This window comes from Topomyia yanbarensis, chromosome 2, assembly GCF_030247195.1.
Source record: "Topomyia yanbarensis strain Yona2022 chromosome 2, ASM3024719v1, whole genome shotgun sequence".
Taxonomy (NCBI): domain Eukaryota; kingdom Metazoa; phylum Arthropoda; class Insecta; order Diptera; family Culicidae; genus Topomyia; species Topomyia yanbarensis.
Genome location: NC_080671.1, coordinates 189,547,229 through 189,568,974, shown reverse-complemented (window position 1 = coordinate 189,568,974; position 21,746 = coordinate 189,547,229). Strand labels below are relative to the sequence as shown.

Below are 21,746 nucleotides of genomic sequence, written 5' to 3'. Positions count from 1 at the left end.
CATTATGGGTTTTCAACGCCATTGTAGCGAATTTTTTCGCGTTCCTAGATTTGTATTTCATAATATTTGCACGTGTTTATAAACTATGATTAAACTTTCACCGCAGAACCCGAATACTATTGATTTTATAGCACTCCGTCTAGTTGTTGGATTTGGAATGTTTTAACAAAGATTTGTTCAGAAAGTGCATGTGATTCAGTGGTGAGTTTTCATTCGATAGTGCCGTATTAAAAAAGTTTTACATTTCTGCTCCTCCACGTCGAAAACCCAGTGTGGTAAATCCGAAATAGCTTGATGAAGGTGAAAATTGGCATGGAATTATCACTGTTGTTTCATTTGTAATTTTGTAACTCTTTTCAGACTATTTTGTGGTCCGTCAAAAGGTATTATTCAATAACATGTAGCTTAGATCAGAAGAGGTACTTCTGGAAGGATAACAATTCACAGTAGCCAATTACGTGTTACCGTTTGACGAAGAAGGCTATTTATGGGAATTTGTGGTTATAAATACATCCATGTTTCTTAAAGGATCTGTACGCGCAGATATTGGAAAGCGCAGAATATTGATTGACTGAGATATAGCTCAAACAGCTAGCGCCCAAGTAGATAACGGGAAGAATGAGATATTGTTTGTAACTTACGTTCTTTACGGTTTATAATAGGAGTAGTTACCATGTAGTCCATAGCAGTGCTGAAATGACTTTTTTTACAAATTTGCATGTTCTTTACATGGATTGATTTGTTTCACCGAACATGAAAGCATACATTAATCTGTAAGTATTTTAGGGCAGTCAGTATTTTAGGGCATTATGCGAAATTTGAAAGTAACACAACTTTCAAAGCTAATTGTATACGTTAGCTGGTTTTACTACCGCACAATAAATAACCTACAGTATATCAAGCAACTTCACAGAAATGGTCTCAATTTTACTGGAATTCATAATTCATTACCATCTCTCTGGGGATTCCAAAGTGAACTGGTCCGAGCCAGACTCAATCTCGCAAGTATCAAAGGAATCTCTCCCGTATTCGGCTTAACGTTATGTCCCATAACCATAAACAACACCAAGTAATGGTTTTTCCTATGAGAAGCGCGTGTATCGTAACGGTTCCGTGCCATAATTCGAGTTTGGCCCCTAGGTCTCTATCCCAGACTGGCTACAGGTGCTACCATGGCTTGGTCGGACACGCCTTCGACAAACGAAGCATCGCAGTCCGGCCCCGTCTGGTCCAGAGCTAGGCTGCAGCGTGGCAAAGCGAATACCTGTCGTTGTTTATGGCCGACTGGTGCGTAAATACTCACCTTGCAACTTCTTCTCGGTTTCCCAAAACTTCTGCAGTTCGGTAAAATACTTGTCCAGTATAAACACCTTCGAGAGGCCCAGGGTGGCCATTTTTGGAGCGATCTAATTTATGAACGCTTAATTGTTGTGCTGTTGTGTGTGAGCTAAACTACAAGAGCTGCCGAATGTGCGCGCAGCAGACGAGGAATAACAACACAAATTCAGGAGAATAACAAGCCACAAGGGAGGAGGTGGCTGCAAATTTTGAATTCGGCGCTCTCCACAAGTGACCAATTAAACAGTACACAAAAAGGAGAGTATAAATTTTAATCAACTTTTTTATCGCCTCTTTTTCTTATTTTGTTTTGTTTTGTATTTTCAAGACACATCACACTGGTTGTAATTATCGGTTAGTTGATTCCTCGTTTGGCTGTGCTCTTCGGCTACGATGGGCTTTTGAGCTCTGCTTTAAAGTATGTGAATTCATTCCACTTCCACACCTTTTTGGCTTTCAGATTTTTCCTATACTGGCTCGTTTCTTCGTCACGATTTCTTCTGTTATCCCCAACTCTCCACTTCTTGAATGTACATGTATGGGTGAGTTGTTTTGCTATAGCCCACTGGTGCCACTTCTTTCTATCATTCACTCTTCTTTATACCTTGCATGAGATCCACCACAATTCTTTTATTTATTTTCATTTCTTTCCGCTGGAACCTATGATTTATAATCTGCTTCTTCTAGAAGCCTTTGAACCTTATTTTTCTTCTCGCGCTGTTCCCTTTTTCACCTTCCTCTTTTAATGTTTTTTACTGAACACTTATGCTTATTTCACAAAGCAAGGCAATCGTAAGGCTAGGTAATCCAATCTTTTCCATTCGATAATCACAAAACATTACCATTTTGCGGCAAACTATGATTATCTGAGTTAAAACCTCTATCCTTCACAGAATTCACTTTCCAATTAGATTCTCAGTCAATTACTTGCACAAATCTTCGAACCAATTGCGTACTGACAATCAAGAACCTATCGACTGGTAGTCCATTCATAAAAAAATAATCCTTTAAATGAACCACAGACCAGAGTTTGACGCACACCTCCTGTTCGGCTGAAAACTTTCTCAAAACTGAAGCCAGAGAAGCGCCGATCTCACTTCGGAACCAGTCTCTGCTGTGGAGATCTTGCATACGAAAGCAACCATCGAGCGGAAAGCGCGAGAAGATGAAGAACTTGACCATAACCACCACAACGGGACATGGATCATTGCACAAACACCAAGGCGCCAGGGTGGTAGAATAGATGCTGTAACACGCGAACGATCGGTGCACAGGTAAAAGCTCTTCAGGTGCACGGAGAGTGGAATCCGTCGGACAGAATGGGTAGAGCAATGCATAAAAACATGGCTAACGTCAAGACCCTGGTGAAGTTTAGAATGGAAAAGCTTGCAACCATCGATCCAGCTGGCAGTGTGAAAAATCCTTCCGATAACTGAGTGAGAGTAGTAGAATTTGTTTTAAACTTGCCAGAGAGTTGGCTTAGAATGAGCAATGAATTCAATAAAAAAATTGTTTTACTTAACCTAATAATTGGTTTAGAAATGACGTTCAAACGTCGCATTAATGAAACCACATAAGTATGCTTTGGTGAAGTGTGTAGTTAAAACATTTGTAATTACAGCTTGAATGAATTAGAAATGAAGAGAAACAAATACTTTTCCTATATATGTGAAAAGATAAAGCCCCAAACGCGCATATCGAGAAATATTTATGCTTTTATCCCTCAATCACCCGGTCACCCACCTCATCCTTATTCAACATTTGATCAAGCCTGATTCCCAGCGGTAGACGCCAACAGCATATAGGTGGTACTAACACAATCGTAAACTCAGGGAGAACCGAACCAACCGCCGCTGTCGTGTCGGCATAGCTTTATGCTTCACTCTTGCTCCGTACCACTGCAAGCTTTCGATCGCACTTGTACCACTCCGCTCGCTTCCAAACTTGTCTTGGTGGTTCGCCAGATTTGCGTAACTTTGACCCATCGAAAAATCAAAGTTCGAAGAAAAAAACTATACATTACCAGCATCAATGCTGTCTGGATCACGTATCGTCGAACCGGGGTTGGAATCAGAATGAGAATCAGCATGAACTTGTGTTGTGGTTTTAAGTCACGATTTGAGCTCATGAACAGGACATAAAATGAAATAAATTAAGAAAAGATGTATAGCATGCTGTACTTTTTCGGCGCTTTAGTTTAAAAAGAAAATTTAAAATGAAGTACCTATACCTTTCCTAAACTATCGCTCACAGAACGAACCAGTAATGGATTTCTACCGTAAACCTGTTTTCTTTCTGGTCGCTAAACTCACACTGCTGCGTGCTGATCACTGACGATTGGAGTGAAAGCTCCAGTCTAGGTTTCAAAGTTTCTACAGTTTTTCGTTGCAAGGATTGCGCCCATTTTGCGGGCTTCAGTTATACATGATTATGTATGTACGAACTCAGGCATGTGCGTGATTTTTAAAGCATGAATCATCAAAAAACGTTAAACGCAACAGAATAAACTTGTTGACAGCGATGTCCACCTGTGAACAGTTGAATGAACTTCTTTCGCATATGCAAAAAACAGAAAAAGACTTCAATGCTTCAGAAGAGAGGAACCTAGCGGTTTTATAAATGTACGAAATGTTTATAAAAGCTAAGTTGCCCCTTTTGTGATGAATTTAATTACCAATTTAATTTAGTTACCATTTACTTTAAATTTCTATGTGATACTGATTCATGTTTTGAGCGGTAAAATTGAAGTTAATGATAATCGCTACTAAGAAGTACCAACGGATCACAAAAAAATGATGATGGCTAAAGCTTTGTAACTGAGCAAAACAACTTGTATGCGATCAAACGGCGGATATCATATTTAAAATGAGCTACTTTTGAGGTAACAGAAATATCTGAGTGGCTAAAAAGCTCACCTATAGGCTTTATGCAACCATTCAGTGCAATGAGAGATAGCTTGTTTTGAGCTTAAAGCTTTATACCAGATTTACGACATTAATTTGGTCGCAAGGAAAGGCTTTTGAAAGTTGCGTTAGAGAAGTTAGGTTCGCAGAACTGATCTTTTAACTTGTATGGGTGATTGTGATATAAATTCAGGAGTAAGTCCTCTGTGTTGTCCAAGAGACCTGAACCACCTGAAAATCAATATAAAATAATGTTTTAAATTGCGGTAATTCCGATTCCCAAACAATTTCTGTATTGCAATACTTTTTTATTCGGTTTGAGTACACGATTCGGCATGTTTGCGTTAGCTTGATAGTGCCTATTACTTCTTTCTATCATTTCAATTTTTTAACCCTAGAACGTTGCACTAGGGAACAAATGTACCCCACGCCTTCATTGGAGTCATGTGAAGACGAGTATGTATTCGGCATTAATCGACCTGGGACCTTAACCATAATATAATTTAGAGTTCCTAGTCAGAGTAGGAAAAGGTGGTATAGCCAGTTTGCTTATAGCCTTCGTGGAAGCAGGTGTCAAAGTTGGCGCGGGGTACATTTGTTCCCCAGTGTACGGTTTCCGTTAGCGTTTCGTCAGGTTTTGTGCTGTCAGTGGAGATGTGACTCGTAACAATATCAGTTTAAATACTTGGTTGTTTTACTACGTAAGTAACAATTAGTGTTATAAAATCGTTTTTAATCATTTATTCAATTAATTTAATTTCATTTTGAAGTAGAAAAAAATCGTTCTCATTTTTGATGATTTTTATTGTTGTATTGCTAATGTTTTATAGTTTTTCAAAACAATGGCCCGCAAGTATAAATTATGCACAGTAACTGCTGCAACAGTAATGTTGCGTGTTACCAAGGTATTACTGATCAGAGATATTTTTTGCATTTTAATTTCGTGGTATTTCCCAACACCCGATTTTTTAACTTTCACTCTTTCAACTTTTAGAATATTTAATTTTTTTCAAATCGGATGAAAATTCGCAAAGTTATAGTAATTTTGTGAAAAAGGAGGGCCGAGTCTTATATACCAATCGGCTCAGCTCGACGATTTGGGACAATGTCTGTGTGTGTGTCTGTGTGTGTATGTAACGGACAAACTCTCATTCGTGTTTCTCAGCAATGGCTGAACCGATCTTATCCAAACCAATTTTAAATGAAAAACCTATCAGCCGGACAGAACGCTATTAATTTGTTTTTGATTTTGATGCTTAGTTTCCAAGATATGAATGTTTGAATGTGTAAAAATGGCGTTTTTGCAGTTTTTTGAAATTATCTGGCGGAATTGACAACATAGATTAACACTTTATATATTTTTAGACAGCTTATACGAATAAGCTATAGATTGGACTTTTATCAAAAGAAATATTTAACATTAAATGCAGACGAAAGATTTTTATCATTCCCCATTGCCAGAAATATGACCGAAAACATATAATCTATTATTAACGCCAAAACGCCTAATTTTAAGTCAATAGTATCTTCGGAGAATTTCTTTTGGTATTGTGCTTTTGCTAATTAATCCCCCTACGAGTGGGATATTTTCATAAATTTTCTTGGAAGTGACTGTATTGAAATGATGTTTTCAGCGAATTTGTAGCTCTTACTTTTGCGAATAACTTTACTGAAGACATCAAATATCTATTTTGACTACTTTAAATGTTATGGTTTGTTGTTTGTGGATTACTCTTTGTCGCCTATTTATTGTTCAATATAGTAATAATCCATTGAAATAGGCCAAATATTATTTCGATAAAACGAATTTTGTATTTCATTTGTTTCTATCTACAACCGCTGGAAATAATCACCAAACAATTCCAATTTGTCTGGAAGGAACTTGATAACTTATCAGTGCAAAAATGTTCATTTGAGCGAACCTTCTGACCGCAATTTTTCTAACTTATAACCATCGGATCGATCTGAAACATATCTTGGAAAATGAAAAGCGAAATAAATAACTCCAAGCAGCGGCGTAGCCAAGAGAAGGTTTTGGGGTTTAACACCATACTACACTTCCCCCCACCCCACAAAAAAAAATATTGGATTGAAGTTAATAATTTATTGATGCTGACTGATTTAATTCAATATTACAATAAGAATTATCTGATCCGTACATTGATAACCTGTTGTTGCAAACATCATGAGGACTTTTGATAAAATATCGGAATGGGGTCCTGATATGTAACTGATCTATTGGTCTTGATTTCACAGTTGTCTAATAGCATCAATATCAAATAACTGCCTGAAAACATTCCAATAGAAAACTCCAGAGATATAAAATCAATCACAATCAGAGTTACAAATAATCGAAACTCTATTTTGACGGCTGAAAATGAACCTGATGCGACTCGCGGTGAATAGAAAAAATATTCATTCAAATATCCATGTTATTCATTCAGTTGAATATCGTACAATATATTCATTTCACTAATTATCAAGGAAAATGTTTTCCAATGCTGTTGAAGCATATCAAACAACAATCATCATCGCTTACATTGTGCCAGGGCCTACTTTGACGCGTTTGATTCGTTGCTGCGCGGTCGCTTCGTGTAATAATCGGAGACGAATGAAAATCTGCATGGATGAATGGGCGGTTTGTTCGTTTGACGTTTTCAGCTGCGTCACTGAATATTGAAAATGAATGTGGCTGAATATGATCAATTTTCATTCAATGAATTTGAATATGTTTAACTCTGATCACAATCCTCAGATTTCCTTTCATATTGAGCTCGCTTTTGAAGAGATGTACTGTAATAAGGGTCTTTATTTAATAGGAAGCGAAGTTAAAATTGATTTAATGTCTATGAAACAAAGAACTGCTCACCAAAAAATTGCATAACTTTCAACATTTGCTAAAAATGTTTTTGCCTTTCTCATTTTCTCTAAAAATCGACAACCTAATCCAGGCCCGGTGTTATCAAAACATCGCGAGGCATCAAGTTCTAAATGTTATGAAACGATATAATATCCGAAGGGCTTGATAAGAGGTATAAGAAATGTCTCATCACACCGTTGGGTGGATTAAAAGCATTTTTCTATCTACAACCGTTAGAATAACCACCGAACAATTCCAAGTTGTCAAGATGGAACTTGATCACTTATCAGTGTAAAAATTTTCATTTGCGCGAACCTTCTGACTTATAACCAGCGGATCGATCTGAAACATATCTCGGAAAATGAAAAGCGAAATAAATAACTCCAAACAGTGGTGTAACCAAGAGGATGCGTTGGGGTTTAACCACACCCCACCCCTCACCAAAAAAAATTGGATTGCAGTTAAAAATTTATTGATGCTGACTGATTTAATTTAATATTACAATGATAATTATCTGTAGTACATTGATAACCTATTGTTTTAAATAGGAGGACCGTTGAAAAATTGTGGAAATGTGATCCTGATCTGTAACTGACCTATTGGTCTTGATCTCACAGTTGTCTAATAACATTAATATCAAATACTTGCCTGAAAACATTCCAATAGAAACTCATTCCAGAGTTCTCAATCATAATCACAAGTTCCTATCATATTGAGTTAAGTTTTAAAGGGGTGTACTGTAATTTAGATTGGGGTCTTTTTAATAGGAATCGAAACTTGAATTGCTTTAATGTCTATAAAACTTAAAACTGCTCACCGAAAAATTGCATAACTTCCAACATTTGCTGAAAATGCAATGCGCCGAGTTGAGACGAAAACGTTATAGAATTAATAACGAGAAAACCACCTTCCAAAAGTAGGGGAATTGATGAAAATTTCCCAAAAACCGATGTGACTTTAATTGTAGAATATTCCCGGAATCCGGGACTTACGGAATTGTCGATAGTGGACAATATATTCATAGAATGGCAATCATTGATCTGGACCTACGAATCGAAGTAATTTGGTGATCATTTCAATAGCCTCTGAAGTATTACGATTGTATCGGTTTATATGGGGAATTCCAGGATGATCTTACTAACCGACCTGTAACTCCGGAACCAAATGACAGAACCGAATGAAATTCAATAGCTGTCAATAGAACTACTGTATCTTTCATTTGAAATTTTTACAGAATCGGTCAAGAGTTCGCTGTGATATAGGTGTAGTATTAGCTTAGGAACTTGGCGAGTTCCTCGGTGGCATCAAGAAACGTCATAGATGACCAATGTGGTCAAAGCTACTTTGATTTATCATTAGTGATTTAGGCCCGCAAATCCAAGTAATGTTGCACCCATTTTAATATGTATTGCATCATTCGGACATCATGGTGTTTCCAGTTTATACCGTAATTTGCTGCTGTGTGACCGCACTCTTCAACCCGTAGCTCCGGAACCGGAAGTCGGATCAACTAAAAATTAATAGAATCTTATGGGAGCATTAAAACTTTCATTAGGTTAGGTAAATAGGTTCAGCCATCTCTTAGAAAATTGTTTGAGATTAAATGACATACACACATACACAAATACACCCACAGACATTTTCCGATCTCGACGAACTGAATCGGATGGTATATGAATCTCGGCCCTCCGGGTGTCGGTTAGGGAGTCGATTTTGAGAGTGATTGCATACTTTTAATCAGCGTCTTTCAGCCTCTTTCTGAAATGTAGTGTAAGTATAATTTCACACTTGTTTTTTTGATAGAATTAGGGTGACACCCTGGACTGTTTACACTGTTTACATAAGAAAAACTATTTTTGATTAGCCACTTTCAACCTTAGTTTTGAAATGTTGAGTGAGGTCTAACTCTACACTTGTATCATGTAAGGAATTGGATTAAAACGGGTACACACGTTTCGTGCGGTCATTCTAACAATAGAGTGACAAGAAAAAAATGACCCTTATGGACCCACCCCTGACTCGATTCCTAGTCCCACCAAAAGTACATGCACCAAATTTGAAGCAAATCGGACAAGTCTAGCTACCGGACCAGCGCTCCTGAAGTTTGTATGGGAGTTTTCGACAATTTACTTGGAGAAACCCCACTAACTCACATTTTCACCGCTAGGTGGCACTGCATTCCCGAGCAAACGAAAAGCCCATAATACCCCCATGCTCATGGGGTTTGACATGGGTGTTTGAAATGGGTTCAACCCATGAAAACACCATCACCATGGTCCGGTAAATCCCATATAAAATACCATATATTAGTGTATTTATAGGTTTTTGAGACCATTTTATGGTGTCTTGATGGCAGGCATGGGAAAATTCACTCATTCGTTTGATTGCATCTGATAGCCATTCATCCTTGGTTCAGCCGCACACAATCGTCATAGTGAGCATGGAGCAACGAACCATGAGAGGATGCGATGAATCCTCTCTCAACCACCATGTTTGTGCACTCCGAACGGTCAGCGAACGCACTATGTAAGTGAGTGGTTAAAAAAATACTTGAAACGAACCGAACGTCAGCAAACAGGCAGGACTTCAATTCTGGATGAATCAAAATTCGCTCACTTATCGAATGCATTTGTTGACTCATTGAGAGGGTTCCTTGTATGTAATTCCAATAATAAGTATGAGGCGCTGTATATATCGTTTACGCAGAGCTGTAGGAATTAGATTTTTCTTAAAACTTCTTGTTCGGCTCGGAAGCCTTTTGGTGATTATAAGCCGGGAAATTACATGAAAATATAGCACAGTTTGAATACTGTGTCTGTGACATATGACGTCTATAATAATCATTGCTTCATAGGCAAGGACTGGACGTCGCTTTTGGGAATGATTTGAGATAGTATCGTCGCATTCGGAAAGCGATAGAAATTGTTAAATTTAAAATTAATTCTTTTAAAAGGCTAACGCGATGTTTATATAAACAAATTCATTATACCGCTACGGAGCTTAATTTCCTCACCCTTCGTAGTAGCAATAGCACAGCTGTTTATTATAGTAAATTAAGAGTAAAAACGAAATTAAAGTTTGTTTTGCTATTGTTAAGATTATATTGATTTGTAGACAGAGCTGCGCTAAATAAATTTAAGGTTGCACAGAGAATGCGTAAAATTCGCAAACGAAAAAAGCAGTTTTTTTCCACACCGTATGTCAGATCTTCATAAAAATCAATCAGCGTATGTAGAATGTTGTCACTGTACTGCTGATTGATTTTTATGAAGATCTGACATACGGTGTGGAAAAAAACTGCTTTTTTCGTTTGCGAATTTTACGCATTCTCTGTGCAACCTTAAGTGTTGGATACGTTGTACATAAAAACGTATTGACTCCAAAAATACGTCTGTTGAACTTTTTTTTTCATAACTAGTTCGTCGGGATAATGACGGATATCAATATTTTTGTAATTATCTTTGTTTTTGGAACGAGTTTGACGAGTGGGTTTTGAAATACCGTCATCGGTGATTACTTTACGCCAAAAATAGAACGTTTTGTACATTACACTCAAGAACTACGATCACGCAACTTCAAATTTGAAACTGTTCGATGTTTTACATATGGCACAAGTACCTCCAAAGTCATTGAAAAGAACTTTTGGAAAATCAAGATTGAACGTGAAATCTAAAGAGCTAAAATTGGCGTAAAGTCACCCCCACAAGGGGGCTACTTTATGTCAATTTTTTTTTCGCAAAATCATGGTAACTCCTTGATTTATTGTTATTGATTATGCTCGTTATTTATGTGTGAAAGCAAATGAATGTAGTGCTCGTAAAAATAAAAGGGTGTGTTCAAAAACTGCGTACCACGCATCCAATAACCTTGTTTTGGAGAGTCGATAAGTCCTACAATGAAAAAAGCAAGCCGAGAAAAAAAGCTCTACATGATATACTTGATATTGATGATATTTAGCCTTAAGAATTAGACCACCTTGTTTTAGTATTTTTCTAAAAGTAGTTTTAATTGTGTTACGGAGTGCAAAGGCTTTTCCAACAGAAACGTTTTAATGGTCAGGTCAGTTCATCCATCTTTTATGACATATCCATTTATAATATGACGAATTTCGCACCAACTCGAACAAATGTTGGCAGCACCCTCTCAGATTTTAATGAAACTTTCTGTACATGAGAAATTTGTCACAAAAAGCCACTTTGCATACTTTTTTTTTTTCCAAAAATGATCTAGACAAGCTTTTGAGAGGGTCAAACTTTTTTAACCAATTTTTTTCAAATGGCTATTGTCTAAAAATGATAAATCCTACAAAAAAATGTTGTAGGAGTTATTTTCGCAAATTTAGTCATCAGTTGGGCATTTAGTAGTCATTAGTTGGGCATTAGTATTTGAAACAAACTTTTCCTTGACCAACCTGATTTTTTTAGTAAATTTGTCGAAAACTAAAGCAATGAAAGTCATAATCATCTCAGAATCTAATAAAACTCAGTTTGTCAATAGATATTGTCCAATTTAGCAATTAAGCGTGTTTATACGCGATTAAAGAGTTTTTAAACTATATGGGGTTACCTCGATCGGTAGTTACCGAAGAAGCTGGTTTCATTCCAGTAAAGCACATTCAGAATTTAAGCTGGCTTGAGGTTTCTGTCAGAATTTCGAATCAAATAAAACAACCGATCGCGGCTCATTGCTTCATTTAAAACTGATTGTGGCTGGTTTGACTAGGATTTAATAGTATTTACAGGTATGTTCCGTTGGGATCATTTTAGATGTTTTGATGCATTTTTTTTTTTCAAATTTACCCTTTGGTCGTTATAACACCTCGTACACTATTTTTGAACTTTATAACCTTGAATGTCATGTACGTCATGATATCCAAAGCCATTGTTTAATATTGTGGTTGTAGTTGAAAACTGGAAAATCCAACCAGACACAATCGTATTTTCTTTTGTTTTTAGCAATAGAACATACTACTCCCGACGTCGTGAATTAGCATTGAACAAAAGAGAAAAAAATTGTCGCTGATAGGATTTTCCAGTTTTCAACTGTAACGATAATATTTTAACTGCACAAAAGATAGACAGCTTAATGAATAGGGGAATTGGGGGCAAGTCCGATACCGTGGGTAAGCCCGACACCCCATAACTTTTCCCAGATATCAAATTTTAAATCATACAATAATAACAGGATATCATTAGTACGATTATTTTGAGTATTTCGAGACACATATATGCCATATAGATTCATCCAACGTCACAAAATAAACAAAATATGCGAAAGCAAAGTTGATGCGCACTTGGATGTTATTTTTAGTTGAAACATTTCAAGGTTTTAACAGCACAAAAGCTTTGAGAATTACCAGTATTTTGCCGCACATTCTAATCTATTCTGCCGGATTGTTGATCAACAGAGTTCCGAAAAATCATAACACGAACCGGATAGCTCACTACAAAAGGGTATGTTACTTCTAAGTGAATGAATCTTAGTAACAGGGGATATATTCTTCTTGCAGAACGGATCTTACTTCTTAGAATGGCTTCACAAGCGGTAATAAAGCTAGAAAAGATTAATGGAGAAAACCAAGTGTTGAACATTATTTATTCACACCACACATTCGTATGCTTTTCCTCTTGCTACGCGATGATATTCCAGAAAGCATGCATTTGCATCACACATACTCATATACACATAATTACACTTTATCACACATACACAACACATTTTTAATGAAAAATTGGACAAAAAGAAAGCTAACAAGGGTGTCGCTCTTGCCACTTCGGGGTGTCAGTCTTACCCGCAGCGTTTTTAAAATGTTATTTTTCTCCCTTTGGCAACCAATAATTTTTAATGAATCCAATTTTTTGAAACACTGAAAAAAATATATCTTGTTAAGAACCATCTAAACAAGCATTATGCACAGAATATACAATTTTTGGAGAATCGTGGTATTTTAGAAAAATGATTGCACTTAGGGTGTCGGACTTGCCCCCGATTCCCCTACTGAAATAGTAAAAAGTACTTCAACATGATACAGACGAAATAAAGTCAGTAACTTGTAGGTCACGCTAGCCGTTAAACGATAAGCTTGCGTATGTAAAAATTAAAAATCCTGCATCTTGAGCTATTTTACCTTTGCACTTCTACCCATATATTACCTCTACAAAGGATAGAAAACCGATTGAACGATTCAATGATTGGATATAATGATTGAATCAAGATTAGACTCATCGAGTGGCTCGCAAACCAAAACAATAATATTCCAATCTGATTCACTCACGTCCAAACATCATTCTTAGAAAATATTGAGAGAATGAGAGGCTCTCCGACTTAGAACGAACGGGAGTCAATTGAGTGCCGCACAGCTGCTATCGTTAATGAGCTTTGCAACAAGCTCAGTGTATACTTCCTGGCGTTTACTTCGTGAGACAAACACAACGGTTGGTAGCATGAGATGTATCAGAAGATGAATACAGATGAATGAATTTCGAATGTATTTTTCCCATACCTGCTTGATGGTTGTGAATTTTGGCACGGACCATGTTTAAGGTCTTTCCAAGGGGCTATGTGGTGTTTGAACCCATGAGTATTTGCTTCGGTTCATCGTATTATCACTGTCAGTAAAAAATAAGAAAGATAATTTAAATGTCAACAAGTTTGTCGAAGACTGATAGTCAATCCGGTTTTGTTAAAATAAGTTATTAAACTTTTAACGAAGTGAAGTTTGAGTCAGTTTTGCATGGGGCCTAGCAGTGCATGGTTGTGTATCAGTACTCGATTTCTATGAACTATACATTTTCTGAAAAAACGGTTAGGTTTAGCTCAATAGTATGTTCAGAAGAATTATAGTAAATATTACGAGTGATTTTTTGGTTAGAAAATTTTAGTTCCACCCTTGACCACATAGATGGCGCCAACACTAACTTTTCAACGGAGAGAGATTAAATTAGGTGTCTTCTACAAATTTATAGAACAAGCATTTTGCAGTAATTCTTCTATAAAAAGTCATAGGTGGAACTAAAATTTTTAAACCAAAATATGACTCGCATTATCACTTCACCAAAAGTTTAATAACTTATTTTAACAAAGCCGGATAGACTTGCAGTCTTCGCCAAAGTTGTAGACAATCAAATTATCTTTCTTGTTTTCCCTTACAATGATAATACGATGCATACAGTGCCACCTAGCGGTGAAAATGCGAGCTAGCTGTTCTCCATGTAAATTGTCGAAAATCCCATACAAACTCCTGGTGGGACTAGAAATCGACTCAAGGGGGATTGTGTTTTCAAAATTTCATTATTTTTCTGGGCAGTCTATTCCAACAATCTTCAATCGATTCCTCGGCTTTTTCTACATAAGAGTTAAAACTTTGGATCAGCCGCATTTAGCCCCTTTCCGAGAAGTACAGTCAGGTTTAACTTCACAGCTCAGTAATGGGAGGAATTGGGGTAAAACGGGTGCCCATGTTTTGTGCGTTCATTCTAATGATCTTGAATTGATTCCCTGGACTATTTAACATAAAAAAATACTTTTAATCAGCCCCTTTCAGCGTCGTTCTGAAATATTGAGTAAGGTAAAACTTTTATTATGTGGAGAATAAGGGTAAAACAGGTACACACGTTTTGTGCAGTCATTATAGCTACCTTCAATCGATTTCCCGGATCATCATCAGTCGCATTCAGCCTCTTTCCTAGAAGCACAACCAGGTTCAACTTTACACTTGAAAAAAGTGAAGTGATCGTGACGGATCGTTATGCTGCCGGTTTCCCACAGGGTTTTCTTAATGCATATAGCTTGCGGCGAAACAGAGTCAGATCTCACTATGAACACGAACAATTCGACGGACACTAATTTCACGATACACGGATGGATCTAACTGGTTTTGGAGTCGCGATGTTTCGGAACGTATAAATAAACACAATTTTTGTAATTCTTAAAAATACTGGCGGGTTTCGCGGTCGCGGTCTTTCGCTTTATTCCCTGCCTCTTTTATCGTACCAAACAATCTATCTAGCTCTCCCCATCAATATGTGTGTGTTCGATTATTATTTCAAGTACATTGGGTAAATACTTAAATTCTAGAGATTTCTTTTCCTATTCAATATAAAACAATGCTTTTGATCAGCCACTTTCAGCCTCTTTCTTAAATGCTGAGGAAGGTATAACTCCACATTTGTATTATGTGACAAATTGGGACAGAAACACACCTTTCTTGCGGTTATTCAAGCTATCTTCAGTCGATTCCCAGGATTTTCTACATAAGAACTACTACTTTCCATCAGCCGCATTCAGCCTATTTCCGAGAAACACAGCCAGGTTTAACTTCACACTTGAGTTATGGGAATAATTGGGGTAAAACGGGTACACACGTTTCGTGCGGTCATTCTAACTTATCAAATGATATGAAGTTACATATCAAATGATATAAAATTCCGTAATCGGATTCATAAAGATCACACGAATAATGAACGCTGAATAGTAGCCATGTAATAATTGAGTTTGCAATGTCTAGTCAGTGCCCTGACTAGAACAATGCAATTGTGCTTAGAAAATGCCGCAAATTCATTGGAACTCATATCCGGCAGAATAGTTTGTAAGCTGTGCCGAACATGCCATGCCGCACAATAGCAACTATTGTACTTTGTCCAAATTATCGACAGTGGGAGAACTGGTTCTGGTCCAACGAAGTCTGTCGCTGCACCCGCTCTAGCCAATTCATCCTTCCATTCATTTCCAGTAATATCGGAATAACTGGGTACATGTTGAAGGTAGATAGCATTTGAAATGCGAAGTTTTTCGATTTGAGTTGGACATGCGATTACTAATTTAGATCTCGAATCTGCCATCTAAGTGCTTCCAGTGCAAGAATAGATTCTTCCAGTGCTGTCAGAGCAAAAATAGATTCTTTTACTTCAAAATCCGTGTTGAAGTGCCGATAATACGCCCCACAGAATCGCGAAGAGTGGAGTACGGTACAGTATCTATCAAGCGAATGAGATTAGTTTAATGCCATTTCACGACAGTAGACACCAGCACTGGTTCGGCCCTTCAACAAAGAACCGTTAGTATAATCGACTACGTTTTCTTCAAGTCGTCGCTCAATCCAACCAGACAACCATTTCTCGCGAGGAGAAATTGAGCGTTTTGAAAGGAAAACTACATGTGCGTGTAAGGTCGGTGGGAGCAAGTAGGGTAGACGAGCCTTTATTCATCTCATTAGTTAGGATGTCACACTATTTCTTAACTCGACTTAGAGTGATAGGACTGCGCTTAAATAGGTATCATCAACTTTGCTTCGTTTCTAAGAAGCAGTACAGTTAAAATTTTTGCCTGGAAAATGTAAAATGCTCACGTTTGAGCAAAGCGAAAAGTAGACTACAACGTACCCTTATTCATCTCACCATTTGAACTAATGCGTTGAAAAGAGATAGCAGATGCTGCACTAACTAATGTGTTCAAATGGGTAGGATGAATAGAGGTGCTAAGATGAATTAGCGAGCAGTAACCCTACCCATCCCAAGTGACCATTTGAGGCCACAGTTTACTGTGGCTAGTTGCACGATCTTTTGGGTTACTGTTCGAGAATCCAGTAATCTTAAAATGGTATACACAAGAAAATGCTTCTTGTTTCAGAAACACATATAGTGGTTTTACGTTCAAGAGTGCCTCTAAAGCAGCACTAGGTATTGTTGAGAACGCACTAGTTATCGCCATGAATACCATCCTCTGATTTCACTTTGCTTGGATTGTCACGATTTCTCCCTTCTGCCACCACATAATACACCGTATGCCAGTATTGGTCTAACAATTGTTGTGTAGATCCATTGAATGAATTTGAGTTTGAGTCCCCAAGATATGCTGATATTCAGTCTAAATTGGCCGAAGGCCATGCAAGCTACTTCCATTCTAAAATTTATGTGCGCTGTCTACTTAAGTTTTGAATCAAGAATTACCCCAACGTACCCAACTTGATCTACGACAATAATTTCAGAGACAAAGCACTGCAATGGACGAACTCCGGTTGTAATCCTTCGTTTCTTGAAAAACACAAATGTTTCATTAACTGATAGTCCGACATAAAAACACTATTACTCAACAACACATAAGGCTTGCTGCATCAAATAAATAGATGTGTTAAGGCAAATACCGGTGATACTCATCGGCGACACCAAATGTCGGAAGCTCATGTTCATTAAATTTTCTCGACAAGCCATAGGTTCCATAGAAGTGGTGACAGCACACCACCTTGACGACATCCGCAGACACTCAGTTACCTTATCTCTTCTTGTCTTAACGATGAGCATAGATGTCGGTTGTTAAGCATTGCGTGTATCCTATTCGTGATATATTAAGGTACTCCATGACCTCCATGACGTCTTGCTTCCAAAATGGATTCGAAGGATAGGTTGTCTAAAGCGCCCTTAATATCAAGAAAAACGCGTAAGCTTGATAGCTTTTGCGAAAAAGCTTTTTCAATATTGTAGATACACACCTAGAAAAAATCGTGTAAATTTACGTCTCCTGACCCTGACATATACGAGCATGACTTACGTCTTACGTCTTTACGTCTCCTGACCCTGACATATACGAGCAAATGACTTTCTTTTGAGTTTGATTTTAATTTTACATGACGTTGAATTTCGTAAATCACGTAATTTTACTCCACATACAGCTTTTGTTCTGAATGGCAGTAAGTGTAATTTTATGTCATTGTGCATGTAATGCATATGTTTCATGTAAAATTAAATGGAGCACGATTATATTTCGTCATTTCGTGAATTACGGTTTGTTAAATTCTGTCATGCTTGCAATTACGTCAACGATAAAATTCGTATTTTTTGGTGTGCAGTATTGTGTAACAGCATGGTAGTAGACTTTCCCCGCTGATATGCAGTTAAGTATTACATCTTTATCAGACGAGTATTCACCATTAGCAGTTCTAATCGAACTGAGTTTTAGGGGTGAGAATAGCATAGTTGGTAAAACGATTGCCTTGTACACAGCTCATCTGGGTTCGATCTCAGGGGGGTTAGAAATTTTTCTAAAAAAAATTTTCTAACTCTAAAAGAGGCGAATGACCATAAGGTTATAAAACCTCTGTAATCGAAGAAATAATAAAATAATAAAAATAACTAACTGGCAAGAGTCTTTCCTTTTCGAAAGTATCTTACTTAATCTACTAGTCTCGTTGAGACTTGAGACATTTGTGCAAATGCTTTTTCAACCTCTTCGCTCGGAGGATCGAAGGGTATTTCAGTATTTTTTTGCGAGCCAACTTAAATGCCTCCGACACGTCCCTGAGTCTGCGATTTCAAGCTCTTCTAGATAACTATTTGAGTAGAACACCTTTACCAAGAAGTCAGTAAGCCTATCAGTCAGGTATGAACACTGCAGAAGACTATTCGTCGTAGTCGAAATACTTGTATCTGTTGTTTTGTTATTATCATAGTGAAATTAAACGGAACACATCTGTCTTAATAGGATTAATTTTGACATTTCACTAATTCGTTCAAAATGCTTCGTTTTGTTTTTAATCTATAATTTTTTATTATTTCAGCCACAAATGAAACCAGATTTATAATACAATTTGTTATGCAGATTGCTTTCTGTTAAAATATTGTTTTGTGATTCTTATCAGGTATCCACGATACAAACAGTAAACAAAATAATTTGCTAAATAATAATAATTATTATTCTGCCCTAACACGCACATTTTGCACCATGTCCCATGACTTTTGTCATGCTGAATAATACGAAGATAACTTAACTTTAAACCCCAAGTACTGGAGGGGCGGTTTTTTGACCCACTGTAGCATTCCTTCTTAAAATTAATCCAATTTAGTTTCCGAAACGTTCATATTATTTGAAACGTTACTTGATATACTTCGCTGTTTTGCGTCTCAGTAAATAGCAAAAAGTGGGATATTATTACCTGCCAACTGTAATTTACACATATCTTGCCAGTTAGCTGGACCATGATTGATGTAAAAAAGCCCCCTCATAGACATAGCAGCTTCCAGGTACACAGTTGCCACAAAAAAAATCCTTCCACATTGAGAAATTATTGCCCTCTCCATGGATCCACAGTTTATCACCATGTCGGCGGCATCAATAAATTCAACAAATTTTACGACGCATCAATAAAAGCCGTGGTGCGCTCCGCAGCAAATTCGCTGCCTTCGGCGTTCAGCGTGTCTACTTATCATTACCGTTGACTGATGATGACGATGTGTGCGTATGATTTCTGGCGGATCACGATGGGACACATTGTATAAATTATCTTCGGGCCAGATAATTGACGCCTGCGAGGAACTGTATTAAGTCAAACAATCCATTATCGGGACCACTAATGAAGATGTTCTCAACACCTGATGGCGCTGATAGCGGTGCGGTCGCATCTTATCGCGATCTTGAGCAAACTCTTGTTTTAAAACGATCTCGTCAGATTGTCCGGTTGACGCCCCACACAGGTTTGAAACCATCTGGTTGGGTGCAACGTAAGCTCTTGGGAAAAAATAAGGAAAAAAAAACGAACCAGAACGGAACACGCGATATGCAATCATCTTCTCAGCACTTTCTTAGGTCGCCGTGAAGCTTCCTAGGGGCGGGTACGTGTCATTATTGTTATTAATTTTATGGGACACCTTGACTGCGCCGGTAAGATGGTTGCACAGTAAACGTAATGCCAGCTTCAATAAAAAGAATTGATGGCAAGGTTTCACGCAGAATGATGCAGATTAATTGCTGTGGGCAGGTATCATGCTTCAAATCAGCAATAATGGTAATTATAAATGGAAACGTTCAACTGAACACTGGAAATGTGGTTTTTATATGCAGTGCATTTACGTGTAGGAGCGTAATTTTATTTACGATTCCATTTTGCATGCTGCTAGATAGTTACTCTGGTAATCTAAAAAAATAATTAATCCACCTATCAGTAAGTCGGGATAAGTAAAGACATGCATTCATCATTTGCATATTTAGGTAATGTCCAGTAGGAACACAGTTTTCAGCAATCAGAGAACAATTTCAAGTTGTGCGGTTGCAGTTAAGAAATGAGCCCTCATCAGTGCGTTAAGCCAAAAATCCCCTCTGACAGAACCTTTCTAATCGTCACTTCCAATCATCGGCAGGATGAAACTTTCTAGAGAAACCCAACAATTGAAAAAAATGTAATTGCTTGTAATTTTTTTGTTGGAGATCAGAAAAAGATTTAAATTTAAACTAAATATAGTTTACATCAGCCGAGTTTGACCAAAATCGGATGGATGGATGGCTATAAATAGTTTCTAGTCGAGGAGTTACACCACCGTAGAATTTAAAAAAATATCAAGTTTTTTTATTGATCTGAAATATGCCTTAGGATCTTAAAAATGATATACCAAAAAACCACAGGCGACAATAATTGCTAAATGTTCAAATTTTCGATTCTGCCGCAACGTCTCTTTTGTATACCCCTCGCGTATTGAAAACTTAACCGCGTTTTTCTCGAAACCACATTTTTTGAGCTGACCGGAAACACATCTCGAACAAATGATTTTTGAACGTTTTGAAATTTTCGCATTACATTTAAAATTGATTTCTCCAACGACGTACGTAGGATTTAATTTTTTGATTGGTTAATTTTTTTTATCAACGGTTTTGTATCGATTTTTATGACAATTTTAGTTTTTTTTAATAAAAAGAGCGCCATTTCACAAAAAAACAAAATATCGAAAAAAAATCCTATGTACGTCCCTTGCTATGGTTATAAGAAATCGAAAAACTTTAGTTTTAAGCTCTTGGTTGAAAATTGCGGTAGATCGGATTCCGGCCATGACACTAGGTAATGAACGAAGGATTGGAAATTCACGACATTCCTTCAATGTTTTTATATTGATAAAAATGCAGCGTGCTTCATAAGATGGCAGAGGATATGCTGTCCAGTCTAGTTTACGAAAGGCATATAATAAGAATTGTTCTTGTTGAGTTCTATTCGTTGTTCTTCATATGTGCTCGAAACAGGGCACCAAATGTTCTGATTGCATTAGTTCTTTATTAGCTCTTGATTCTATAAATTTTAACAAGAAAAAACCTGTTTGAATCCACCTGGAGGTGCAATTGTGCCTTTCTCATTTCTCCAAACTATGATTTAATAGCTGGTTCGTACAATATAACATTATGGAAATGTCTTACACTTGGTAAGTATATATAAGAGCACGTTTTTGCATTCATCGCGGTATCGGTTTGAATCGGAGTTTTCTATGTGATCGCACTCCACAACCCGTAACTCCGGAGCCGGAAGTCGGATGGAGATGGAATTCAATATCAGTTTCCGGGAACGCAACACCTTTCATTTGAGACTAAGTTGATCAAATCGGTCTAGCCATTTTCGAGAAACCAATATAACCGTTATTCTGAATTTGGATGCTTCCGGATCCGTCGATGGTGGCCAGTGTGGCCAAAGAGACTTTGAATGACTGTTGGGGACCTAGATCTACAATTTCAACAGTTGTGTTTACATTTTGGAAAAAAATCACCTTTTTAAATTCACCGCAAAATTCGTTAGAATCGGGATTTGCTGCGTGATCGTACGTATCACCCTGTAATTCAGGAACCAGAACTCGGATCCACACAACATTCAACAGCAGCTGATGGACCTTTCATTTAAA

General features: G+C 37.3%; 1 protein-coding gene across 2 annotated transcripts in view; it reads right to left on the bottom strand.

The window, feature by feature from the left end:
• The window catches only part of LOC131682486 (myosin-I heavy chain), a 285,951-nt gene that overhangs the window by 115,661 nt on the left and 148,544 nt on the right, over positions 1-21,746 (bottom strand). The window contains exon 1 of one of the 2 annotated variants that reach the window (XM_058963987.1): positions 1,304-2,370. The exons of the other annotated variant lie outside the window; for it this stretch is intronic. Within the exon in view, the coding sequence (XP_058819970.1) occupies positions 1,304-1,394 (91 nt within the window). The 5' untranslated portion in view covers positions 1,395-2,370. Of the gene's footprint in view, positions 1-1,303; positions 2,371-21,746 lie in introns of those variants that run through there. 2 annotated transcript variants of the gene reach the window in all.